At 42.2% G+C, this 27,479-nt stretch overlaps 3 protein-coding genes across 3 annotated transcripts; 2 read left to right on the forward strand and 1 right to left on the reverse strand.

Annotated features, from left to right (window-relative positions):
• The first annotated feature begins 1,590 nt into the window (after window positions 1-1,590).
• LOC122769752 (E3 ubiquitin-protein ligase RBBP6-like) lies at window positions 1,591-7,502 on the forward strand. Its single transcript, XM_044026565.1, has 16 exons — window positions 1,591-1,705; window positions 1,850-1,892; window positions 2,741-2,782; window positions 2,875-2,963; window positions 3,074-3,170; window positions 3,280-3,422; window positions 3,519-3,691; window positions 3,908-4,011; window positions 4,122-4,420; window positions 4,518-4,581; window positions 4,686-4,743; window positions 4,837-4,879; window positions 5,039-5,347; window positions 5,521-5,607; window positions 5,725-7,105; window positions 7,231-7,502. Exons 4-16 carry the CDS (start codon window positions 2,926-2,928, stop codon window positions 7,324-7,326), a joined length of 2,892 nt encoding a protein of 963 aa, XP_043882500.1. The 5' UTR covers window positions 1,591-1,705; window positions 1,850-1,892; window positions 2,741-2,782; window positions 2,875-2,925; the 3' UTR covers window positions 7,327-7,502.
• A 64-nt stretch (window positions 7,503-7,566) lies between these two features.
• On the reverse strand, window positions 7,567-10,597 carry coq2 (coenzyme Q2 4-hydroxybenzoate polyprenyltransferase). The gene is made up of 8 exons (XM_044026566.1): window positions 10,487-10,597; window positions 9,901-10,140; window positions 9,649-9,815; window positions 9,121-9,242; window positions 8,926-9,011; window positions 8,705-8,838; window positions 8,147-8,335; window positions 7,567-8,060 (listed from the first exon to the last, which is right to left on the reverse strand). Exons 2-8 carry the CDS (start codon window positions 10,127-10,129, stop codon window positions 7,917-7,919), a joined length of 1,071 nt encoding a protein of 356 aa, XP_043882501.1. The 5' UTR covers window positions 10,130-10,140; window positions 10,487-10,597; the 3' UTR covers window positions 7,567-7,916.
• Window positions 10,598-10,739: 142 nt separating this feature from the next.
• Window positions 10,740-26,355, forward strand: LOC122769751 (zinc finger protein 462-like). Its single transcript, XM_044026563.1, has 10 exons — window positions 10,740-10,915; window positions 13,759-18,521; window positions 18,608-18,870; window positions 19,515-19,633; window positions 22,247-22,366; window positions 23,746-23,974; window positions 24,161-24,294; window positions 24,382-24,605; window positions 25,231-25,729; window positions 26,001-26,355. Exons 2-10 carry the CDS (start codon window positions 13,788-13,790, stop codon window positions 26,096-26,098), a joined length of 6,420 nt encoding a protein of 2,139 aa, XP_043882498.1. The 5' UTR covers window positions 10,740-10,915; window positions 13,759-13,787; the 3' UTR covers window positions 26,099-26,355.
• The last annotated feature ends 1,124 nt before the right edge of the window (window positions 26,356-27,479 follow it).

Here is a 27,479-nt window from a genome sequence, read left to right on the forward strand (position 1 = left end):
TCATAATTTAGTAATCACTAAAACAAAGAAAAAACATTCATAAAAAGAAAATCAAATGATTAAATCCAGAAGAAGGCAACAGTGTTAACAGTTGACTTTGACTTAACTGTGCAACGATACAACCTTTTACTCTCACATTCAGCCTGAGCTGGGTGAAAGACCTTCACCACATATTCAGATTATGTCACTTAATCTGACGTCAAATACTCATCACATAACAAACAATGTCAAACCGTATCATTATGAACCTTAATCTTTCAAAACTGAGAAAGACATTTCTTAAACTCAAACCTGAGGCTTGATAACAAACAATGAGTGATGTCAGCAAAGGTCAAAGAGCATCAGTGTCAAAGACTTTGAAGAATTTGTAAGGAAAGAGGAGACAACACACACTTGATGATGTTTCCCTCGTGTTATTCCTAGCTTTGTCATCAGTGTTTCTGTGCATATATGAAGTTTCACTAACCCAACATAACTGACCTAACCTGACCCTAATCCCAACCCAGAGACGAGAAGAATAAAGTCACAAGATTTAGCCTCTTGTGTTCAGTGTTATTTGATCAAATCAGGCCTGAGGTTTTTCCTTGTGCTTGATTGATGAAAACATTCTCAGGCATGTAAAATGTCAAGTGTTCACTACAAGTTTTCTTCCAAACTGGATGAAAAGATTGTGACTTTTGATGGGCTTCATATCACCCTCAAAGAGCTTAAACGGCAGATTATGAGCCAGGAGCGCCTCAAGGCAACAAACTGCAACCTACAGATCAGAGATGCACAGACTGGAGAAGGTACATGAGCAGCTGACACGCTACAAAGTCTACATCATTACAGATATGTCACTTGTCATGTTAAGATCATTTGTCTTCTTTTCCAGTTGACACTTTGTAACATTAACCCTAACCCGTGTGCACATCATTCAATCTGTACATGCTGAGGCTCTAGAATTTCATCTGCCTTTGATCTTTGCTCTCCATTCATTCTATGAAAACATGTTCACCATTTTTTCACCATTCACGGCCAAACTGGATTGTTGGTGTACGATTTGTGGAGGTATTCTTAGTGTTGCAGTGAAATTATAGCAGAAGAAAATATCTTTGATCTCAGGAGGCATTAAATATGGTGTTATCGACTCTATCATCTCACATATATTTTCTTTGCTTGTTTTTCTCATTCACAACTATTCTTACCATCAAAGCACCTCCCCCTTTACATTGCATAGCCTAAAGAAATGCACCATTCATTTGAAAATGTGCAACTGTGGCAGAACAATGCTTCTAATCATTTCTGGCAGGCTGAGGTGCAATGCTGCCCTCTACAGGGAAAAAGGTTTTTCCCAACACAGTTCAAAGTTCTTCAACACAGTTCAAAGTTCTTCAACACAGTTCAAAGTTCCTCAAGTTCCTCAACACAGTTCAAAGTTCCTCAACACAGTTTAATGTTCATCAGGTTCTTTAACACAGTTCAAAGTTCTTCAGGTTCCTCAACATAGTTCAAAGTTACATGTGCACAGCTCTTTACTTTGTATATTTTTTTATATTCATGTGGATATACTACTTAATGACATTTGTTTTCATTGTTAAGATTATTTATTTGAATGTTTTGCAGAATTTACTGATGATGAAACACAAATCTCTAAAAACTCATCTGTGATTGTCTGTCGCACGCCAACATTTGAGGGAAAACCTGCTGGAGGGAAGTCGACTGTGTATGTGTTCATTCATTCATTCATTCATTCTAATCCTGAATAATTAGAAGTTCTGAATGGCTTTTTTTGAAGTGTTGATCAGTAATTGTAACAAAGAAAACAGCTGAGAACTTGGTGATGTTTTGTTGTTGTTTCTTTGTCCAGTAGAAGTCGTTGTGAAAATGCTGCGGTGGAATCTTCCAGAACTGTATGTAAAGTAAAAGTTCTCTATTTTCACAATTTGTATTCAGATATCAAACATTAAGATTTCTGCTTTTCCTGAAAGTTGTTTTTGTTGTTTCTGTCTTAAATCATTGAAATTAGTAAATGAAAGACTGCAGTGATACAGCATAGTTTGCAGTGATACAGCATAGTTTGCAGTGGTATAGTATAGCCTGCAGTGATACAGCATAGTTTGCAGTGATACAGCATAGTTTGCAGTGGTATAGTATAGTCTGCAGTGGTATAGTATAGTTTACAGTGAGACAGTATAGTCTGCAGTGATACAGTGTAGTCTGCAGTGGTATAGTATAGTTTACAGTGAGACAGTGTAGTCTGCAGTGATACAGTATAGTTTGCAGTAGTATAGTATAGACTGCATTGAGACAGTATAGTTTGCAGTGAGACAGTATAGTCTGCAGTGAGTATAGTTTACAGTGAGACAGTATAGTCTGCAGTGATACAGTGTAGTCTGCAGTGGTATAGTATAGTTTACAGTGAGACAGTGTAGTCTGCAGTGATACAGTATAGTTTGCAGTAGTATAGTATAGACTGCATTGAGACAGTATAGTTTGCAGTGAGACAGTATAGTCTGCAGTGATACAGTATAGTTTGCAGTAGTATAGTATAGACTGCAGTGAGACAGTATAGTTTGCAGTGAGACAGTGTAGTCTGCAGTGATACAGTGTAGTTTGCAGTAGTATAGTATAGACTGCAGTGAGACAGTATAGTTTGCAGTGAGACAGTATAGTCTGCAGTGGTATAGTATAGTTTGCAGTGGTAGTGTGTAGCCTGCTGTGGTACACTTTAATGATGTGCACTGTGTTTGTCCTGTAGGCTGATTCTTGCCCCTTTGTGTCACTGGCCCGACTTGCCAAGGTAATCATTTTGTACACACTAAAATGTTGAATACGTCTTTTTAACTTTATTATTTGGGTGTTTTATTTTGTTCTGCTCTTTATGTGCTTTAGACTGCTAATCTGGTGGCTGCAGATGCATCAGAGGAAGACAAGATTAAAGCAATGATGTTTCAGTCTAACATTCAATATGATACTTCACAGTTAGTACACATGAAAGTCAGATTTTTCTCTCCATCTCTGAAACTATGGGCCAATACAAAATATCAGGCTTTAGCTGCTGATTGTTTAAATAAATGCCTTGTCTTTACAGTTTCACTGAAAAGGCATTTGGACCTCCACCTGCTAACTACATTTGCTTCCGCTGTCTAAAGACTGGTCACCACATTCGGCAGTGCCCCATGGTGATGGTATTTATCATGTGCCTTTAAATCTTTCTATTACATTTCAGTAACTTCTAGGAAAGTACAGTTTGATTTTAAATGGTGATGATAATTGTTTAGTTTTTTTTCTTTTTAGGCCCAGGATAAAAGTGTTAAAGGTCCAAAGAAGGTAAAGACCAGTAAGGGTATTCCTCGGAGTTTCTTACTGAAGGTCACAGCAGGAACCAAAGGAGCCATGTTAACCAGCACTGGAGAATATGTGATACCTGCAATAAATGCGTAAGTGTGGTTTTCACTTCACAGCCATGTCCACAGGTTTATCAATAATACTTTAGAATTAATAATACTGCTAATAATCAAATGCTATGAATACAGGGAAGCATATGCACAAGAAAAGAAGGAGCGTCCTCCCTTTGTTCCAGATGAAAAATCATCATCTAAGGATGATTCCAAACCAGTTCCTTACAACCTCCTCTGTCCACTGTGCAATGACCTGGTGACAGATGCTGTGGTTACACCGTGCTGTGGAAATGCTTGCTGTGATGAATGTGAGTTGATACTCCTAACATTTCAAAGTCTAGTAATAAAAAATAAAGCACTCCACAGCCATGCTACAGTTGTTCAAACTAAGTTTTCATGTCTGTGAATTCTCTTTTCCCTGTCATATTTTATGTTATCCCGTATTTTCAGCTCTGTAAAGTCATTACACTCAAATCATTTGAAAATAAAGTAATCAAAATAAAATTAGACTCACTTGTTTTCAGGTATCCGGAATGCTTTGTTGGATTCAGAGGAGCACATCTGCTTCATATGCAAGCAGACAAATGTTTCACCTGATGATCTGATTGCCAACGAATTTCTTCGACAGGTAACTCCTTAAAATGCACTCTTTTATGCTACAGTGGTTGTTTGAGCTGCTGTGTATATTTTGGCTTATATGTGATTTAGATGAAATATCATTTGTTGTTTTTCATGTAGACTGTAGACAACTATAAGAATGAAACAGGATACATGGAACACACACACCAGCAAGTCCAACATGCAGCTCTGGAGACACTTCACCCTCTGTCAATCAGTCTTCCATACTCAAGACAACAGGACCCACTTGTGGACAGTGTCCCGCCTCCTCAACCACAGGTCCTGCTGCCTTTAACTTCTCCTGATGCTTCTCACATAACTGCAGACACTGGTCAAGATGTTCCAGTATTGTTAACAGTTGCTATTTACCATCATTCTCCTGAGGACTCCACCAGGCAGGCTGAACCACTGCTAGCATGGTACGTTTAGTGTAAGATGGTCTGTACAAATACATGGAATCACATTTATAACATGGGATGTTTGACATGTGCTTGACATGTGTCACTTGTGTTTTAGTAAAACAGATCCAGAACCTTGTGTAACAACAGACTCTGAAGAAACATCAGAGAGTGGAGCACCTGTGAGTTTTATTCTTATTGTTGTTATTGTTGTCGTTACCTTGAGTGCATCTTTACCACATAATATTGAAGGTAACTACAGCTTTCTCACTGACTTTTTCTACAGGTTTACCATTTATCTGTCATTGGTCAACACCCAGCCACAAGGCCACCTCATCCATCAGGTAAGCAGATGAGTTCAGGTCATGTCAAGAAGGTAAATGAGCTTGAAGAAAAGACAATCAGCAGTTGATCAAACTGTCTCTCTGCTCTGTCAGGTCACCAGTCGAGACTCCAGCACTGTTACAGACACTGGAAGAGGTAAGACACCTCGTCGGTAAAACCCTTGCAACTCTGACATTAGGGTTGTCAATCAATTAAAAACTTCACCAAATAAAGGAGCTAAACATAAGGCTGTAGCTCATGTGTTAGAGGTGGAGCAGCTCATGAACATAAATGATCTGACTTTCTTTAAACCAGGTCGAACAGAAGAAGAGGAGAGTCTCTACCCACCCACCTCCAGACAGCTCTGCCTCAGGCACCAGCTCTTCCAGTCTACCCGCCTCTGTACCATCCCCCACCACAGTCCTACCCCCCACCATACCCCCAGCCCCACACCTCCTGCCCCGGCTTCATTGCTCCACCTACATTATGTTATCAAACAAACACCATTTATGCTGCTGGACCACAAGGGTTCCATCCACCCTGGATGGCTCCCGGATCTCAGGCTCCTCGAGTTCATCTTACACCCTCCTCTCAGGAAGATTTCTTCAGACAGCAGCAGGACAAGTGAGTGGTTTCCTTGTGTTTCCGGGTCTAAAAACAGGGTTAACCTTAACTGATTTATAACTAAATCCAGGGTTAAGGTTAAGTCCAGTCCTAGACTAAATATCGTGAACAAGTTTGATTAAATATGGGTACTGTATTTTTAAAACTTTGGTATTTTGTCTTTGCTTCCACAGAGTTAACACAGAATTTACTATCGACTATCACAAAGAACTCATGGAGTACAAAAATATACAAAAAAGACGAAGGCGGTCTTCTTCCAGGTGACGTCATTACATCAACATTGCTTTTCTTCCTGTAAATTACATAAGTTAATTTTGATATCATCTGTCTGTCTTTCTTTGTGAATGTTTGCTCTTCTCAACCCTTTCCTTTTATAGATCACGGTCAAACAGTCACTCTCCTTTAAGCTGTTCTTACACTCACTCCAAATCCAGATCGAGATCCAGGTCTTATTCCCGCTCCCCACACTCCAGACTCGGTTATGAAGGATCTCGAATAAGATCCTGCTCCCGGTCTGACGAGTATCGGTTATCTGGCTCACCATTGTCTCCTCCCTCCTATTATTGGGATGGAAGCTGGGAGAGAGCAGAAGGAGCAGGAACCTACAGATGGAGGCCACAGTCTCGCTCCCCTGGTTCCTACTGGAGCTGCAGCCACAGCGGATGGAAGCCGCCTCTTCTTGGTCAAGTGCTGTATAAACCACAAGGACCAAGTGTTGAAAGCGAGGAGCACTCGGAGAGAGAAAGATTCCAACGATGGGAAAGGAACACAGACTGGTATGACATACACTACAATGGCTTTGACAATCAAAACCCTCCTCTACATCACAAAGATCGTGACAAGAGTCGAGGCAAGAGGAGAGATTACTCCTCCCAGGAGAGAGGAAGAAGAGAGAGAGAAGAGAGAGGAGCCCCCCCTCATCATCCTCCATTCCCTTTGTCATCAGGAATTAAGTCTCACTCTAAAGCCCAGAAAATAAGGAAATTAAAAAAGAGAAAAGCTAGAATGGAACCAGAACCAGAACTATCGCATCCGTCAGCAGACAAAGTGAATGCTTCTTATGTTAGGGATATAATCTCTTCCCCTTCCAACTTCTCCAAATCTCTTTCACAAAGTGCTTTCTCACCCAAGGCTTCAGCAAAGACTCAGTCTGACAAGACTCTGGGGGACAATGATAAGAAGTTAAGTGTTAAAGTGAAGACAGTGAGTGTGAAGGTAAAAAAAAGGACAGGAGAAAAAAAAGAAAGAAAAGACTCCTCCTTTTCCTCTCCTGTCATTAAACCACTGAAGACCATGAAAGCCAAACCAGAAGATGCTTTGAGCTCAATGACCCTCAAACAGAAGAACCTTAAAAGTTCTACAGTTAGGTCTGTTCTGCTTAAGACCTCACCAATGTCCTCCCACAACCTGCCTCTACATCATCCTTCTGTACCTTCTGACATTCAAGGAAGAAGAGATCTTCCACCAAGCAGTGGTCTCCTTTCCAACAGCCATCAACATGAACTGCCTCTGCATTATCAAACTCCCTCTCTCGTGAACAGGTGGAAGAGGAAGGGAGAGGAGGGCGGCTCTTTATCGAAGCCTCCTGGAAAGTGGAGGATTAGCGAGCTTGGTGCTGATGTCTTTTCTCACCAGCTGCTGCTCCACAGACTCCGGCGATCATCAGACAGACCAGGTCTTCTTCCTCTTCCAGGAAGCAGTGTCATGAGCCAGGGAGATTCGGATCGAGAAACCATCAGACCAATGCCGGACCTGCCAGTGGGTCTTAAGTAGTTTGCTAGTATTTCTGGATCAGATTCTTGTATTAACAATGTTTACTGTATTCAGATGCAGTAGCATTTTTAAAAAAAGGTTAAAGACACATGCATTTTGTCAAATTCCAGACGCCACCCACCCAAAGGAGGATAAAGTTGACCAGAAATGTGGTGAGAAGAGGCACAGAGACACCAGTCTCAGAGAGGGAACCATCAACTCCTTAGAGGGCTGCATTCATCTCAGTAAGATCAGCTCCTTCCAACTTTTCTGAAGGAGACAGAACCAGTAGAAGAACCAAAAGAGATGGAAGAAGGGAACCGTCTGCATCTGCTGACGAGGGAGTCTGTCTTTAGAGACCAGAGCTATGGAGAGAGACAACAGGTCTGAGCCACAGTGAGACGGAGGCTCGGGACTGGACAAAAAGAAAGACAGAGTTTTTGGATTGACAGAGACAGAGTTTCAGATTGATCAGAAAGTCATTTATGTAGAAGACTTGATTTTTCATAAACACAACCACAAATTGTGGTAAATTAAAGCAAAAGTAACCATTCAGCCATAGGGTTGGGACCTTTTGGCATGCATTTGGAGTTCTGCGTTGTATTGTTCAACTTTAGTGCCATGAGGATCGTTGTAAAATCCATACTTTGTGTATTTAAAAAACATCTGTAAATCATAAATTTTTTCCAAGTATATGCAAAGATGAGCATAATGTAACTAGTACATTTTTAGATGCCTGACAATGACTTGTTGTGTGTATGAGGTCATGAATGAGGGGAATGTTTCCATCTCAGTTAATGTGGACACATGTTTCCACTCATGTCAACGACTCAACGTCTTTTTTTTTTTCTTTCCATAGATTTCCACCAATGATTCCGAAAAACAACAAGAGTCCAAGATTTCTGTTGGAGGCAAATTTCTTCCAGCAGTCTTCTGTGTTGTTGATGTTGACACTGTAGATCTGAGAAAGAGGAGGTTATAAGTCAGAGATGAAGACGAGTGACATCAGTATAAATGTGAATCTGAACTGTGTTACAGTGCCCTCACCTGGTGAGTCAGGTGAAGAGCCACAATACAAAGAGCAGCATAATACGGCAAAGTCTGCTCAGCGTTGACTCCAGTGACGACGAGTCCCGACATCATGGCCACCATGAAGCCGCTCAGCCACTGCTTTGTTTGTTCCTGGAACCTCAGCGCTGTCGATTTGACGCCGACTCTGATGTCGTCGTCCTTGTCCTGAATCACAAGAAGAAAAAGAAGGAGGAAGAAACTAAGTCAAAATAAAGGTGATTGAGCAGATACTGTAATTATAGCCTGTTGTCCAGCAAATGGATTATGATTACAGTAACCTGAACACTAACCCTGTCACATGCTTCTAAATTTTAAATGTATAATTAAACCCAGATTATGTGATTGTTCAGCTTCTTAAATGTGAATGTTTTCTGGTTTCTTAACATTTTGAAACGTCTAGTTTTCCATATTTCCTGATTTGCCTCAAGTATCACACATTTGATTCATACAGCCTATAATGTTATTCCTTCTAATAAATACATTTTTAATTATTGACAAACTTGAACATTTGAAGAATGCCTCAATCCACTTCACCTGATGTGCATATATAGTGTCATATATCAGTGTCCACATCACTCCTGAGAAATACAGTGGGAGGCATATGGACCAATCACAGGAGCCCATCACAGCAGACCAGCCCAACAGTGCCCCCCAGTTAAATGTGAGACCTGAACAGAAGAAGGACAACATGGCGGTGGACACAGGAAACAGCAGAACAAAGGTTTGGATTTATTTTTGTTGTTTTTCTACTTTACCAAGAACAAGCTGAGGCCAGTAAGTGAATCTCTTCATGAGAGGATACGTGATGACGAGAGACAACGACGCTGCACCCAGAGCAATGCTGACAGGAAACAGGAAGTGACAAACACCCTGATTTAACATCTAACAGAAGTGATACATATTTCCATTGAAAGACATGTCTCTAAATGAATACACACACACACACACACCTGTAATAGTTGAGACACAACAGAATCCCCAGTGAGAGAGACAGTTGTCCCCCCAGGAGGAAGAGCGCCTGTGTGTGAGAAACCTCCCCCGAGGCGATGGGTCGTGAAGCCGTCCTCGACACCTGCTCATCACACACACTTGTATATAAATGTATTTAAATATATAATGCCAGATTCACATTAATGTAAACAGATTCACTCTCACACTCACACACTCACACACACACACACACGACCTCTGACCCAAGTCTCTGTTCTCTCTCTCTGATAAACTACTTTTGAGAGTTTGGGGGCAGAGCCAAAGGAAATAGATGACAGATGGTATTTTGTTACATTCGTTTCACATTAATATGTAATAGTTTTTTATTAAAGAAAAGACTGTCTAACCTTGATCATGTATACATATTGGTTTCCATGGCAACAACAACATGATGTAAATGTCCTTGAACTGAACTTTGAGAGACGTCCTTAGACTCACAATGAACAACATGGACTGTGTGAGACGACCTTTGACCTCTTTGTTTTCACCTGTTTGTCAAAGTCTTTGTCCCACATGTCGTTGATGGTGCAGCCCGCTCCTCTCATCAGAACAGCACCAGCTCCAAACAGAACCAGCAGACCAATATCGGGCAGAGAGCCGGGGTCAGAGGCCAGAGCTATGCTCCACGTACATGGGAGGTAGAGCAGCCACGTCCCTGAAAAACACCTTATTTACACCTCAAAGAGACAGTGGTGAGACATCACTTCAGTGTAAATAAAGTTGTATTTAAATGTACAGACCTATAGGTTTGTCCAGTCTCATCAGACGCAGGTATGGCTGAACGCGCTTGGGAGCTGAATTCACAACAGCAGCAGCTGAAAAACTCAACCCTCTTCTGACTGGACCAATGTCTATCCTCCTCTGTCTGTCTCTGTGAAGGAAACTGTGGGACAGGACGTGAGGGGCAGAGCAACAGCTGCCATGTTGGATCCTCCACAAAAAGGTCATGCTCAGTTTGAGTGACAGCATCGTGGGGTTACCTGAGGGCAGAGATTCAATTCAATTCAACTTTATTTGTACAGCACCAAATCAAAATATACATTATGTCTTTGTAGATATATAGTAAGAGGACAGAGGACAAGGACAGAGGAGAAGTGGAGGACAGAGGAGTCAGCTCCTTCATAGTCACATCCTGTCTCATTTATCAGACTTGTGTGTGTGAGGGACTTTGATGTTTTATTTATTACTTATTTTTGGAGAAGTTACATTTTCGTGTTTATTCCAAATCAGAATATATTTGTTACATAAACATATATTTACACACATATGTGTGTGTGTGTGTGTGTGTGTGTGTGTGAGAGAGAGAACAAAGTGAAACAAACTTACAAAGACAAAAATAAAATGTTTCCTCTTCTTCTGATCACCGATGTCTGCCGCCACTTCCTGTTGCTGTACGATGGCCATGTATTCCGGGGGAAACAATGTCTGTGCACGGAACCTTTGTTCTGTCTTCACTAGTTTCTAATGACGTTGAATAAAAAGCGTGTGCATTAGCGCCACCTTGATAAATCGAATCTCTGAGATTTCAAAACCGTGTCTCCTTTATGAACGTAACAACAATCTGACGCGGAATCACCGAGGCTCCCAAAGTGACACTCATCGTGACGTTTAATCGAACCACGATTAGCTGCTGCACGGGGAGCGGACGGAGCTGCACTCGCGGGAAAACATGGCGGAAACGTGCTGTGTTTTCTTGTTAGCAACATCATCGAGCGCAAAAACCGCGTGAGAACCGCGTGAGCACCGGATACATCGGTGAGTTTAATTTGCACGCGTGTGTGTGTTCAGTTGTTTTTCTTTTTAGTTTGTTAGACAGATGGATAACACCATAGACAACACTATAGATAACACCATAGACAACACTGTAGACTACACTATAGACAACACTATAGATAACACCATAGACAACACTGTAGACAACACCTACACTATAGATAAAACTGTAGACAACACTATGGACAACACTGTAGACGACACTGTAGACAACACTATGGACAACACTATGGACAACACTATAGATAACACCATAGACAACACTGTAGACTACACTATAGACAACACTATAGATAACACCATAGACAACACTGTAGACTACACTGTAGACAACACTATAGATAACACTATAGATAAAACTGTAGACAACACTATGGACAACACCAGACTGTAGACAACACTATGGACAACACTATGGACAACACTATGGACAACACTATAGATAACACCATAGACAACAGAGACAACACCATAGACAACACTATAGATAACACCATAGACAACACACAGACTATAGATAACATAGGAGACAACACTATAGATAACACTATAGATAAAACGACAACACTATGGACAACACTGTAGACACACTGTAGACAACACTATAGATAACACCATAGACAACACTGTAGACAACACCATATACAACACTATGGACAACACTGTAGACAACACTATAGATAACACTATAGATAAAACTGTAGACAACACTATGGACAACACCGAAGACGACACTGCAGACAACACTATAGACAACACCATAGAGGTGTAGACAACACATGAGACAACACTGTAGACTACACTGTAGACAACACCGTAGATGACACCGTAGACAACACTATGGACAACACTATAGATAACACCATAGACAACACTGTAGACAACACTGTAGACAACACTATGGACAACACCGTAGACAACACTGTAGACTACACTGTAGATGACACCATAGACAACACCATAGACTACACTGTAGACTACACTGTAGACAACACCATAGACAACACTATAGCTAACACCATAGACAACACTGTAGACTACACTATAGACTACACTATAGACAACACCATAGACAACACTATGGACAACACTATGGACAACACTGTAGACAACACCATGGACAACACTATTGATAACACCATAGACTACACTATAGACAACACCGTAGAGGACACTGTAGACAACACTATGGATAACACTGTAGACAACACTATGGATAACACTATAGACAACACTATGGACAACACTGTAGACAACACCATGGACAACACTATTGATAACACCATAGACTACACTATAGACAACACCGTAGATGACACTGTAGACTACACTGTAGACGACACTGTAGACAACACTATGGACAACACTATAGATAAAACTGTAGACAACACTATGGACAACACTATGGACAACACTAGACAACTATAGACAACACTGTAGACTACACTATAGATAACACCATAGACAACACTGTAGACAACACTGTATACAATTCAATTCAATTCAATTTTATTTGTATAGCGCCAAATCATAACATACATTATCTCAAGGCACTGTACATAGACAACATCAAAAAGAGCAGAGAAACACAACAGTTCACACAATGAGCAAACACTAGGCATCAGTGGAGAGAAAAAACTCCCTCTTAACAGGAAGAAATCTCTGACAGAACCAGGCTCAGAGATGTGCGGTCATCTGCCTCGACCGGTTGGGGTGAAAGGAAAAATGGGGGACAGTGGAGAGGTGGGGGACAGAAAATGGGGGGAGAGAAAGGACAAGAGAGAGATGAGGGAGAGACAGAAGAGAGAGAGGGAGACCAGCAGCAGATACACAACAACTGTATCAGGTTACAAGTTTCTACAGTTACTGATATCGACTTTTTAATTACAAAATAATAATAATGGTGACGATGAGCGTAGCCTCGGAAACTGGATCTTGATCCTGCAACCTGCATGATGAGAATACAGAGAGAGAGAGAGGGAAGGAAGGAAAGACACAAACTAGGGAGAGAAAGAGACAAGGTTAATGACATATAAAAAGTCATAATCAAATGCTGAGTGTGAGAGAGTGAATGTGCGTGTACCACAGGAAAATCCCCCAGCAGTTTAGTTCTATAGCAGCATAACTAAGAGATGGTCCAGGTTTCCCTGAACCAGCTCTAACTATAAGCTTTATCAAAAAAGTTTAAGTTTAACTTTAAATACAGAGAGAGTGTCCGCCTCCCGAACTATCATTGGAAGCTGGTTCCACAGGAGAGGAGGAGCCTGGTAGCTAAAGGCTCTGCCTCCCATTCTACTCTTACAGACTCTGGGAACCACAAGTAAACCTGTATTTTGTGACCTAAGTGGTCTATTAGGATGATAGGGTAAGACTAGGTCTTTCAGGTATGAAGGGGCCTGACCATTAAGTGCTTTGTACATGAGGAGGAGGATTTTAAATTTAATTCTAAACTGTATTGGGAGCCAGTGTAGAGAAGCTAACACTGGAGTTATATGGTCTCTTTTTCTAGTTCCTGTCAGAACTCGCGCTGCAGCATTTTGAATTAACTGAAGGATTCTAACAGACTTGTTAGAACATCCTGCTAATAAGGAGTTACAGTAATCTAATCTAGATACAACGCTGTAGACAACACTGTAGACAACGGTGTTGTCTCAGCTTGCCTTATTTTTCTGTTTTTCTTGTACATACTGTATGTATTCTGGTAACTTCAGATATTCTGATTCTGATTATCCTGGATTCATTTGTTCTACTTTTTTTGCAATAGCCCTGTAGTTTGATCATCACTCACTTGGTCTTATGTGTGTGAATTGTCTTTTTTTCTTCAGATTCTCTGTTGTTCTTCACCTGTGGTCACATGATGCACAGCCCTGCTGACGCTGAAGACCCCGCCCTCTACTTCTGTAACTACTGCACTGGCATCTTTCAATCACAGGCCTCCATCTATGGACACTTGAGGCAGGTGCATCATATCAGTGATGAAACTGAAGTGAGTGATGCTGATTCTCAACAGACACACACTCACAACAGCAGCTTCTCATGTCAGTGCTGTGATTTCAAAACCCATCATTGTGACTCTTTAAAGAAACACGAGAAACAGTGCAATAAAAAGTCTAAAGATCAAACTGTGATGGGAAAAAATATTGTTCCTGAAATGCAGCAAAGGAAAATGGGTGCAGTCATCTCTACCTCCAGCACGAGCTCAGTTACTGTATCGAAGACTCTGAAGAAGTACAAGGTGCCGTCACAAACACAAAGTGTCTCTAAATTCTTTTCTCCAGCTTTTGAATCAGAGGTAAAAACATCAGTGACATTAGCCGAGAGCTCCGAAAACTCTAAAGGAACTTTGATTCTGCAAGAATCCCCGTCCAGTCTCAACAGCAATGGTGTGTTCAAAGTCACTGCAAAGTCCATCATTGACATCAACAAACCCCCCAGCTCCCACCGCTTCCTGCTTAATGATGACCTTCTTACCACTGAACTGAGATCAGCCACGCCTAACGACCATTTCAAAGAGACCGCTCCTGGAAAGAGTAGCGGGAAGAGGAGCTGCAGCGAGTCCCCTGAGAATTGTACGACTAAAAAAGCAAAGTCGCACAAGGATGAACCGGATCCTGTCGTGTATAAACTACCAACGCCGAGTGGCACAGACTTTTTGTTTGAAATGAGTGAAGATGAAGAAGAAAATAAAGCGAGTGTTGTGGATGGAGACACAAACATTTATGAGTGTAAACACTGTGACTACAGTGATGATGACATTGGACGGACAGCAGCCCATTACCAGAGTTACCACCCGTACGTACGTCACAATGCCGTCTATGTTCAGGACTCGAGGGATCGCAGTGCCACCTTTCGCTGTCTTGAGTGTCCTGTGGAGTTTTCAAGTGAAACTGACCTCAAGAGACACTACAGAGAAGAGCATTCAGAGGCCCCTGAAGTATTCACAATGCGTTCACACTTGCTGGTTCTCAAATGTTTTGTGTGTCAACTCACCACTGATGAAGTAAACATCCTGAAGGAACATTACAAGGAGAAACATCCGGAACATAATCTGGATAATTCCCTTCTGTTCTGCAGATACTCGGCAACATCACAGGTGAAAACAGGCACAAATGAGCATGACACCAAAAGATCCGAAGAGATTTCTCCCAAAAATACCAAAACTCAACATGAGGAAATCAGAATGTCCCCCTCACCCCTAAGCCCCATGCCCAGAGGAGCAGACGAGGTTTTGTATCATTGCTACAATTGCACATTTCATCACAAATCGGCTGTTGCTGTGCATGTCCACTATCAGAAAAACCATCCAGACGAGGCTGTCACTATCGACAAAATCAAACAGTCATCACATCACATTTCACAGATGCGCCCCGGGCCATCAGTGAGAGCAGCGGAAAACTCCACACCTCAGAAAACCGCAGTGGAATCTTCCACTAAAGACAAAGTTGTACTCTCGCAGCAGAAAGTTTTAATGTCCCTGATGAAACTCAAGCACACGTTGGTCATTTCTAAGACTTCAGAGACTTCCAGAAGTGAGGGAGTCACATCTGCACTGGAAGAAAATGTGAAGAAAAAAGAGAAGCCACTGCTCAAAAGTGACCAACCACTGTCCACAGGAACCAATGCTTCTGTCTCCAGTTCAGCAGATAAAGTGTTTTACTGCCAGGTCTGCAGTTACTCCAACACCAATATCAAGAGTGTTGTGGCTCATCATAACACAAAACACGTCATGTATGGACCCACGGGTATGGAGGAGGTGCTATGGCACAATACCAAGATGCAGAAGAAGAAACTGCAGCGAGATACTGAGGCATCGGGAACCTCTCCTTCCAAATCTGTGATGAGACAGCAACTGACAGCATGCACTAAAAAGAAAGAGGTTTTAAACCCATATGAATGTGCAGAAAACTTGTTCTACTGTCAGAACTGCAACTTTGGAAATCCAACTCTTAAAGGAGTCCTGAACCATCAGATCATTGTCCACAAGCATATCAACACCAGTCGCAAACATGTCATCAAATACACCACTGTGATTCGCAAGCAAATCCAAAAATCAAAGTCAGAATCTAAAGAGCCGTCTTCTGGTCTTCCTCTTCCTTTGATGAGCAAAGGCGACGAAGACCGACTATTCTGCCATCTTTGCAACTACAGACACAAAACCATGTCTAATGTTATGACGCACTATTTTAAGCGACATCCTGGTTTTGTAATGAACGCAGAACAGATCAAAGAATACAGCATCACACTTGTCAGTCAAACGCAGACAGCTCAGCCCAAAGGAGCAAATCCTGCATCTTGTCAGGACATGGGAAACAAAAAGAAGAACATGAAAACGCTGGGAAAAGACTCATCAGTGTCGACTGTGAGAGTGGAGGTGCCGCAGAAGAGCATTCAGTGCTACAGATGTACATTCAGCTGTCAGCAGGTGTATCTGCTGAGGAGGCATATGTGGAATATTCATCGTTCAAACCGCTCAGCCATAGATCTGCTGAGAACGTGTTTCAGGAAAGGAATGATCGAATCAGGCTATCACTGTGACACGTGCATGTTCTCCGACACAGATGCAGCTGTCGTTCACAAACACTACCAGGAGCAGCATGCCAACCGGAAACTGACACTCGACAACATCACCACCAGGTTATACGTCGGCCCTGACCAGAGATTAAAGCTGCAGACAAAGGCCGCTGCTGGTGTTACTGACAATGACTGTGGGTCCCAAAGAGTTGGACACGACGAAACCAATACTTTTGCATGCAGAGCATGCTCTTTTAAAGGCGACTCCATGTTGAGCATCATGCGCCACTGTCGCACTGTTCATCCCTGGTTTGTAAAAGATGATGGCTCAGTCCCAAAAGTCATTACCAGTAAGAAACTTGCTGCCAATAGCCATGTTACAGATGAGCACGACACAACAGCCTCTTTTGACACCTATCAGGTCCCACTGGAGTTTGAAACTCTGTCTGTTTCCTCTCAGGAAGCAACCGAAACTGTAAAGTGCCCACATTGTGCTGCAGAGTTCACAAGCCAGCGTGGTCTCAATACTCACTGTGGCCTCAAACACAAAGACACGGTGGTGAGAAACACAATGCAAGTGCACATCTTCAAGTGTCCTTACTGTACCTATGTCAACACCATTCATCATGGGGTCCTGACCCACTGTCAGATGAGACATCCAACCTCCGAGTCCCGGTCCAACAGTGTCCATGTGGACAAAGTTTACTTCAGCAGCTGGGAGAACTGTAATGGAAAATCTCCAGGCGACAGTGCGAGGTTTAAAGGCTACATGTGTAAACGTTGCCCGCTGATCTGTGCGACGCCAGAAAAGCTGAAGAAACACATGAAGAGCAAACAGTGTGTGGCCCTCACCAATTCACACAAAGCTACTGTTCAGCTTTCTGCTGCAAGAAAATTCCCACCTTCTGCTGCCCTCAGGTACGTGTCAAAAACGTCATTTCTGGCCAAGAAGAAATATTCCAAGGTGAATTGTCAGCACTGTGACTACACCTGCAGCACAAAGATTGCACTGAGTCGTCACCTGCATGTTCACCACAGGGAGGAGCGTGTGTTTCTGTGCACCCTGTGCTCCTGCTCCTACAACAGCAAGAAGCAACTGGGAAGCCATTACACCAAGTCACACGGGAAGGATGCTTTTCCGGCACACAAACAGGTCACAGAACCAACGCTCAATTCTACAGGCTGTCCTTTGGCTCAGCAAATGCGACACACATCTAAGGCTGCAATGATGGACAATAGTAAAATCTCAGTTTACAAGTGTCCGCGCTGTCCATACGTACACACCAGCTACCATGGGACACTGACTCACTGCCAGATGAAGCATCCAACACTCATCGCTCGAGCCGATGCACTGACCACGGAGGAAGTCCTGGTGAGCAACATGGTGAAGTGTACAATGGGAAAAGGTTCAATGGGAAGACGAGGCTACATGTGTCGCAAATGTCCGCAAATTCACGCATCACTGCCCAAACTGAAAAGTCACAATCATAAGCATCACAGTTTGCACACAACCACTAAACCTTCAGCCCGGAACAAGACGAAAACATCGCCCCAGCGGGGCGCCACAGAGTCTGAAGCTGCATCAGCTGACCTCAGGCACCAACATGCCGCTCCACTGTCATGCCATGGGAAGGAAATGCTCTACAAGTGTCACATGTGTGGCTACACCGGACTGTGTCGCAAATACCTGCAGAGTCATTACAGAAACAAGCACAAGCTGGATGCAGTGAGCACGTCCAAACTGCTAGAGAAGTACAACAAATACAAATTCCAGCTGCCCAAGGCGTCCTGTGATAACAGAGCACTGGTCAAATGTAAGGTGTGTCCAGACATGGCGTTTGACTCCACTCAGCTGCTCGTCACTCACTACAGCACATTTCACGACTGGAAACTTGACTTTAGGGTCGTGTCACGTACGTCGAAGAGGAGCACAGGTGTGTACAGGTGCTGTCACTGCAGGAAACGCATCAATGGAATCAGGAAGTTGTGTTTGCATCTAGATCGCCACAGAGTCTGGAAGAAGAAGAAAGCAGCTGTTGTCATGAATACGGCAACACTAGAGATCACGTCCAGTGAAGTAAGTTGATTCCTTTCATGTGGTCAATCAATCAGGTGATGGTGTGTTCGTCAACTTTTAAGACTGATGATGTGTTTACTGTTCAGGTTAATGAGGAGAGCGATGCGCCTGTGTTCCAGTCGGTGACACCAATGAAATCCTTTACTCTGCAAACCAGTCCTCGTCCAGAGCTGCCAGAGTCAGAGCTGCCAGAGTCAGAGTGTGATGCACCAGAACACAAACACACATGTGGACAGTGTGGACGTTCCTTCATGTCTCTGAAAGGTCTGCGTTCACACGAACGCAGCCATGCTGCTGTGGCTGCCATCCAGAAACTGGACCATGTGACTTTGTCGGCCCTGAAGCAAAAGTGAGAACACAGTTCAAATTTCATATTTTTATATATAGTTTGTATAAAAGATTACGTGTCAATTCTAACACTTCCTGACTCAAGATTTATCAGGGCACATTATTAGTTTTGAACAGAACATTGATCGTGTTTTAAGCTTTCCCTGTTTTTAAAGGATGCAATACATAGACAGAGCTGACTGTGCTGTGAGCGCCCCCTGCTGCAGAGAACTGGCCTGAGACAGTCTCGGTGAAAACATGACTGGCAGCTGGGACATAAGGAAAACATATTTTGTTCACTTAACAAAAGACTCGGCCAGTAAAATCTTATTCAGCTCACGTTCACATGAGGAGCAGCAGCTGAAAGTGAATGTGAGTGGTTTACAAACTTCAGTTTCCTGTTGGAAAAGTTTGTCTAACAGTGACAGAAAGACATGTGGACTTAAACTGATGGAGATTTTATTATGTTGAGTGAATGAAATCTGTTTTTCCTTGTGCGCCTTTGTGCCTTGTGTCCCTTGCATCTGGCAGACGTGAGAATGAGCCTCTGTGTCCGTCTGGTTCTTAGCAGCAGAGGGCGCTCACAGCACATTGGGTGTATGTTTGTATTTCACTTCATAACAGTGACCTAATCCTGTGAGGTTTGTGTTGTTCTTATCTCTTCAGTGTAAACGAGTATGTTGTCTTTAAATGTGGGACGCTGCGACCGTTCCTCTGCAGCTTGTGCTCGTATCGAACGACAGTGTTGGGTCTTTGGAGAAGTCACTTTCTGAAGAAACATCTCGGTGAGTGGTGACACCCATCATTATTATTATTATTATTGTTACACAAAAACATCACCCCATTGTAGGGCTGAGTGATTCATGAGTAATAAATGAATTTGAATGAATATGTTGGTCACACACACCTGCCCTGTGATCGTGTGTGTGTCATTTGTAGCCTTTTGTGTAAAAGTGCTCTGTTCACCTTTTTAGCATCAGATGACTCGTCAGATATTACTTCACTAATTCCTAGATTACATGGGCGACTATCATATGATTCAAAGGTGATTTTCACTCTAATAATTGGTGGAGATAAAAATTCAACATTTTCCAGATGAATTTACTCTGACATAGTAACACATATCTTGATTCTGAATTTTTTTTTTATATATATATATATATATATATATATATATATATATATATATATATATATATATATAAATATATATATATATATATATGTGTGTGTGTGTGTATATATATATATATATATATATATATATATACACATACAGTGGTATGCAAACGTTTGGGCACCCCTGTAAATGTTCATGATTTTCCTTTATAAATCATTGGTTGTTTGGATAAGAAATTTCAGTTAAATATATCATATAGGAGACAAACACAGTGATATTTGAGAAGTGAAATAAAGTTTATATCATTTACAGAAAGTGTGTAAGAATTATTTAAACAACATTAGGCATGTGCATAAATTTAGGCACCCTTGTCATTTTATTGATTTCAATACCTTCAAACCGAGGGTAAGGGTTAGTTTACCCTCGGTTTAATTAATATTTAATTAGATTAATAAAAATAAAGTTTAATAAACCGAGTTCCAATAATCAATACTAATTATTGGAACTCGAAATTGGTTTGGTAACCTCAGTGACCCTTGACCTCCATACACAGGTGAATCCAATCATGAGAAAGGGTATTTAAGGAGGCCAATTGTAAGTGTTTCTCCTCTTTGCATCTTCTCTGAAGAGTGGCAACATGGGAGCCTCAAAACAACTCTCAAATGACCTGAAAACAATGATTGTTCACCATCATGGTTTAGGGGAAGGCTACAGAAAGCTCAGAGATTTAAGCTCTCAGTTTCAACTGTAAGGAACATTGTGAGGAATTGGAAGACCACAGGCACAGTTCTAGTTAAGGCCCGAAGTGGCAGACCAAGAAAAATCTCAGATAAGCAGAGGCGAAGGATGGTTAGAACAGTCACAGTCAACCCACAGACCAGCTCCAAAGACCTACAACATCATCTTGCTGCAGATGGTGTCACTGTGCATTGTTCAACTATTCAGCACACTTTACACAAGGAGATGCTGTATGGAAGAGTAATGCAGAAAAAGCCTTTTCTCTGTACCCGAGTCTCTTGAGGTATGCTAAAGCACATTTAGACAAGCCAGCTTCATTTTGGAATAAAGTGCTGTGGACTGATGAAACTAAAATAGAGATATTTGGGCAAAACAAGGGGCGTTATGCATGGCGGAAAAAGAACACAGCATTCCAAGAAAAACACTTGCTACCTACAGTAGAATTTGGTGGCGGTTCCATCATGCTGTGTGGCCAGTGCAGGGACTGGGAATCTTGTTAAAGTTGGGGGTTACATGGATTCCACCCAATATCAGCAGATTCTGGAGAACAATTTCCAGGAATCAGTGACAAAGTTGAAGTTGCGCCGGGACTGGATCTTTCAACAAGACAACGACCCTAAACACTGCTAAAATCTAATAAGGCATTCATGCAGAGGAAGAAATACAATGTTCTGGAATGGCCATCTCAGTCCTCAGACCTGAATATTATTGAAAATTTGTGGTGTGATTTAAAGCGGGCTGTCCATGCTCAGAAACCATCAAACCTGACTGAACTGGAGATGTTTTGTAAAGTAGAATGGTCCAAAATGCCTTCTGCCAGAATCCCGATTCTAATTGGAAGCTATAGGAAGTGTTTTGAGGCTGTTATTTCTGCAAAAGGAGGATGCACAAAATATTTAGTAAATTTTTCTTTTGTGGTGCCTAAATTTATGCACATGCCTTATGTTGTTTAAATAATTCTTTCTGTAAATCCACTTTCTGTAAATGATATAAACTTTATTTCACTTCTCAAATATCACTGTGTTTGTCTCCTATATGATATATTTAACTGACATTTCTTATCCAAACAACCAATGATTTATAAAGGAAAATCATGAACATTTACAGGGGTGCCCAAACGTTTGCATACCACTGTATGTGTATACATACACACGCACACACACATATATGTATGTATGTATGTGTGTATGGATACACATATGTGTGTGTGTATATACATATATATATACACACACACATATATGTCTATGTGTGTATATGTATGTGTGTGTGTGTGTGTGTGTATGTATATGTTGCTGCTGATGTTTCTGTGGATGTTTCTGATGATTCTCTGGATGTTTCTGCTGATGTTGATTCTCCTGCTGTAGATGTTTCTCCGGATGTTTCTGATGATTCTCCTGCTGCAGATGTTTCTGATGATGTTTCTGCTGCTAATGTTTCTGTGGATGTTTTTGATTATTCTCCTGTTGCAGATGTTTCTGTGGATGTTTCTGATGATGTTTCTGATGATGTTTCTGCTGCTGATGTTTCTGACACTCAGACGTTATCGTGGATGTTGTGGTGGCAGACGACCATAAAGAGGAGCTGACCGACCAGGATCCTGATGTTTCAGAGGAAAATGAGGACGAACCTGAAGCTGAGGATGATTCCAACACTGAAAGTAACGTCTTTTTAGAAACCAGTTTATGTTACTGTCTTAAAGGGGACATATTATGCAAAATCAACTTTTTAACCATTTCAATCCTTATATTTGGGACTCTGGAGGCCCTACCAGTCGCCAAAGTGTGGAAAAAGAATACTCAGTCATGTTTTTGTGGTCCCCCTTAGTGTAAGTATAGGCGATAAAACACTCAATGTTGAATTCCCTGCACTTATGACGGCAGCATGCGCATTTCACCGAGAATGTTACCGCCCCACCAGTAAGTTTACTTGGAGAGCTCCACCTTAGCTCCACCTTGTCCCTGCGAGAGTGCAGGCGAGGGAGGAAGAGCGGTATTATGTCAACGCGGAGGGACAAGTGTGCTGTTGGTGGCTGCACAGTGGAGCACAGTGTTTTACAGTGGATTTTATATATGAAGCTAATGTGCCAGATAAAGTCAGCAAACATGTGTTCGTGTGTTCGCACCACTTCACATCAGACTGCGGCCGGCGGTCGCCGTATTTAGTCAGCGATGTACAAACACACGCATTGTTAAGAAAAGGTCACATAGAGCTCATAACTGACCATTCTGACACGTCCTAATTAAAAATATTTGTTCAGTATGTCCTCCATGACCGGAGCACAGACTCAGTCTGATACAGTCACATACAGCAGCAGTTTATGCAGCTCGCTGCTGGCGATCAGCGGTGCTGCACTCTCTGTGCAGCGGTGCTGCAATCTCTCTAACCCTGAAATCTCTGTGAAAATCAGTTAAAAAGACATAGGGACAGCACCGCTGATCGCCACCGCTGATCGCCAGCGGCAAACTGCCTAAACTGGCGCTATGTGTGACTGATCGCAAGCTCCGGAGCATACAGTCACCAGTCTGATACAGTCGCATACAGCGGCAGTTTATTCAGCTTGCCGCGCGCCGCTGGCGATCAGCGGTGCTGTCCCGAAGTGTTTTTAACTGATTTACAGTTGGATAGTGTTCGGCCCAATCCTTATGTAGGACGTCTCTTCCTGTGACGGCACTCTCGCTGTTTTCTGCTCACGCTGCCATGTTGATATTGTCAGATAACTAGTGGAGAGAGGGGGAGAGGCATGGAGCTGTAAAGAGGACAAATTAGAAACCCCCTGGAAGAAGTGGGTGTGTGTTTGCCTGTATCTCATTTGCATATAAAGAGACCATGCACGAAAACCGAGCGTTCTGAAAGGGGCGGGTTTAGTAGGGTTATTGAACTGCTATGGTGCTTCATCCTTATGGTATTTTGACCAAAGCATGTCACTGACATGTTCATTAGGACACCAGGGAACTATTTTAATGGGGTAAATAGGGTATAATATGTCCACTTTAACTGTGGTTGCCATAACAACAGTGTATTGTTGTTTTGGGACAGAGCCTCTGTACCTGGAGCCTCCAGATGTTCAGCGGCAGCTGGACCACTACAGCGCAGTCGCACAGACGGCTGACGCCTGTAAAGGGAATGTGACTGTGAACAATCTGTTGCATTGCGAGTTTTGCAACTTCAACACGGGTCACATGTCGAGTGTTCGCCGTCATTACTTAAACCGCCATGGGAAGAAGATCCTTCGCTGTAAGAACTGTGATTTCTTCACAAGTTTCAGGTTGGTTACACTGACACACACAAGACCTTTCATCAAGTTGACCTTTGTCTTTTTCCGTGTTTCAATAATACCTAACCCTCACCCACAACCAAGGAAAGTTTTCCCACATTTACTGTTTGTACCAGAAAAAGTCTTAAAGACAAGTGACACACACACACACACACACACTGTTTCTGGTCTCCTCAGAAAAAACCTAGAGGTTCACATGGAGAGTGGTCACATGACCCGCCGCTCGGAGTCCTCACTGCTTCGTTGTCCATTTTGTCTTTACCAAACCAATAAGAAGAATCACATGATTGACCATGTTGATCTGCACCGTGGTAAGATGCTGCACCCCCCCACCACCTTTTAGGCTCCACCCACTCTGTCACCTGTGATTTGATTGTGCTTCCTGTTTGATTGAGCAGACGAGCGCGTGGTTCCCGTTGAGGTGCGACGTCCAAAGCTGTCACGTTACCTTCAGGGCGTGGTCTTCCGCTGTCACAGATGCACTTTCAGCTGTGGCAACAGCGACAGTCTGCGAGCGCACATGAAGAGACATGATGATGTCAGACCCTACAGGTGTCGACTGTGCTACTATGACTGCACTCTGCTCAGCCACCTGGAGGCGCACCTGTGCCACAAGCACCAGGTGAAAGTCCAAACCTTTTTTATTTGTTTAAATTGTCTTTACATCATAATAAACATAAATGTCAATAATAAAGATAAGATAGACCTTTATTTGTATTAGACTTTATCATTTATTTTTAAGTACGATTTGTCCTTTGATTTATGACTTGGAGACAGTGGCGCTCTCTAAAAGACAGCAGGCGGAGCTATAGATGCGGAGTCACCAGGATGGACGGGATTAGACCTGATCAACACAACTTTGAAATATTTGTTTGTGTTTAGATGTGTAACTGACACGGTTGTTATCCATGATTTTGAAGAAAACACACAGCGCCCCCTGTGGTAGGAGTGTTGTGACAATCACCTTATTTTGTGTTAGACAATGTGTGAATTTATTGTTGTTATTATTATTATCATTATTATTATTATAATAATGATAATAATAATAATAATAATAGTAAAAAAGTTCACTGTTAATTTCAGTGTTAACATTGTTTCCACTGTTAGGCGCTGTCACTCTGTGATATACCATAATAATTAGATACAACTAAGATATTAAATATGAGAGGAAACACTGTCCCTAGTCTGTGAAATAGATGAATATTAAATAATTAAAACCATTTCAGTTTATCTTCTTTTTTTTTCAGATTGTGAGGAATCATGAGCTTGTGGGTCAGGTGATGTTGGATCAGTTGGAGGCGGGGCTTAGCAGGTCAGATGAGGAGGAGGAGTCATTGTCAAACAAAGTCACGGTTCCTTCAGACACTGATGACCCCGTGACCTTAGCAGGAATCAAGAAGATAAAGTGCATTCATGTCAAACATGAAGAACGTGTATCGTCACCTGACACAGAACAAGTGCATGGTGGGAATGTTGCAGATGTCCAGTGTGATGAAAGAGAGACAAGTGGCGAGGACTGCAGCGTGTTCCCTCTGCAGACAGAGGGGGCAGCAGAGAGCAGTGAGGAGGCCACAGATGTGTACAGAGAAATGCCTGTGCTGGAGAACGAGCTCCTGAAGGAGGCGCCACTTCCTCTGCAACAATTCAAAGAAGACAAGGAGAAAGATGAAGGGATCATTGAAGATGACAATAACCACACACAGGGGGACGGAGATGACAATTCAGATCATTCACGTCTTCACACATGTAAGGATCACATTTCAGGTCTTTAAAGTGTGTACATGTTTGTAAAGCACTCACACACACACACACACACACACGCACACACACAGACTGCTACCTCCATCACTAGGTTCTAATATTTTCAGTGTTTGAAATCCTTTAGTGACACAAAGTGACCACACAAGGCAGCAGAGGACCAGCAGCTAACATCTGTTCAGTGTGCACACTCAAATAAAAACATATTTACAGATTGATGACCTCATCACTAACATCTGCTGCTGCTCTTTTCTTACAGGTGCAAAAAACCCGGAGCCTTTAATTTGTGCCTTGTGTGGACGGAAGCTGACGAGCAGCAGAGAACTGAAGCGTCACGTGATGAGACACGGAATCTGACGAGCAGCAGAGAACTGAAGCGTCACGTGATGAGACACGGAATCTGAGCTCAATATTGTTTACAAATATATTTTTAAATGTTTTCTAGTGAAACCTTTTTATAAGTAGAATTTAAAGAAATAAAGTTGCTCATGTTTCAGATTAAATCATGTGACACTGTGAAACATTTAGACTAACCTTTCTATACAACCTCAACCTCGTGAACAAACTATTTCCTGTTGATTTGTTTGATTTCAAAATAAAAGCTATTGTTTACATGTGTTGTTTGTTTTTAGGTACCCTACTCGGTGGAAAACCTGCCCTTGACCTTATGGGATCCAGACTAGCAACCCTGTGGTTTCTGACTGTTCATAACTCAGTTCCAGATGCAGTCCATTCCCATGGTTGTCTGTGAAGTCGTAGATTTGGATTTGTGCCGAGTTCACAAATAAGGTGTGGAGTGTCAGTTCTTTTTGTAGTAGGAGGTCAGACAGAGGGACAATGAAAACCTAAAAATGACTTGGTCCATGTTTCAAGACGATTAACGCTCCTCGTCCTGATGACGCGACGCTGTCGGGGCGCGACTGAGGACAGTCTGCTCTGATCGTCAGTCGCGCCGGTGCAGGCGGGTGGGAGAAGCCTCAGCGAGTGCACATGTCCACGGCGAGGTCGGGGTGGGGGTTTGCTGTAAACCACCTTCGCCCCGAGCCCTTCCAAGCCGATCTAGAGTCCGTCACGGTGCAACACCGGCGGAGGAAATTTCATGTCAAACTTATGTGTGACACTGCTGTATGATGAAGTCGGCATCAATTCATGAAAAAAACTGTTGAAAATTTGAAATATGGAGATTTAAGGTTTCTGCCCAACAGTAATCTCCAATACTTATTGACCTAAATGGATTTGTTAAAAGACTATACTTCTTTTTTTTTTAACAACCTAAAACTGACTAAAACTTTTTTGAGTTTTTGTAGACTAAAACTATCACATATAGAAATGACTGAAATGTGACTAAACCTAGTAAGCGTTTTAGTCCAAAAGACTAAAACTAAGACTAAATCTAGAATGGCTTCCAAAAACAACACTGCACAGTTCACCATCCAGAGAATCATCCAGACCAGTGGAGAAAACTGCTGAACAGTCCAGACCAGGAGCTGAATACCAGAAAGTTGGAGAGGTGATGCTTGTCCATGAAAATAGACCTCTTTACCACGACAGCACAGTTTGTCTTACTGCACATTTTATTGGCCTTTGTATATTTGACTACTTATTAAACTATTCAATTTAATCAACACATTTAATTAAGATTTTCTGCAAAATGCAATAGATTACAACATTTATCTTATTTGCTCTATACATATACAGTCTGCCTAGTATAGTCCATTTATTTAATCCGGCTCTGTGG

Source organism: Solea senegalensis, linkage group LG5 (genome assembly GCF_019176455.1).
Source record: "Solea senegalensis isolate Sse05_10M linkage group LG5, IFAPA_SoseM_1, whole genome shotgun sequence".
NCBI lineage: Eukaryota > Metazoa > Chordata > Actinopteri > Pleuronectiformes > Soleidae > Solea > Solea senegalensis.

Coding starts and splice junctions, on each gene's coding strand:
- LOC122769752 (XM_044026565.1), top strand. CDS start 2,926: ATGATGTTTCAGTCTAACATTCAATATGATACTTCACA. Junction 4,012..4,121: donor CCAACGAATTTCTTCGACAG/GTAACTCCTTAA, acceptor TTTTTCATGTAG/ACTGTAGACAACTATAAGAA. Junction 4,421..4,517: donor GCTGAACCACTGCTAGCATG/GTACGTTTAGTG, acceptor CTTGTGTTTTAG/TAAAACAGATCCAGAACCTT.
- coq2 (XM_044026566.1), bottom strand. CDS start 10,129: ATGCTGTCACTCAAACTGAGCATGACCTTTTTGTGGAGGATCCAACAT. Junction 9,816..9,900: donor GAGACTGGACAAACCTATAG/GTCTGTACATTT, acceptor GGTGTTTTTCAG/GGACGTGGCTGCTCTACCTC. Junction 9,012..9,120: donor TTGTGTCTCAACTATTACAG/GTGTGTGTGTGT, acceptor GTTTCCTGTCAG/CATTGCTCTGGGTGCAGCGT.
- LOC122769751 (XM_044026563.1), top strand. CDS start 13,788: ATGATGCACAGCCCTGCTGACGCTGAAGACCCCGCCCTCTACTTCTGT. Junction 18,871..19,514: donor TTGTCGGCCCTGAAGCAAAA/GTGAGAACACAG, acceptor TTATCTCTTCAG/TGTAAACGAGTATGTTGTCT. Junction 22,367..23,745: donor GGATGATTCCAACACTGAAA/GTAACGTCTTTT, acceptor GTTTTGGGACAG/AGCCTCTGTACCTGGAGCCT.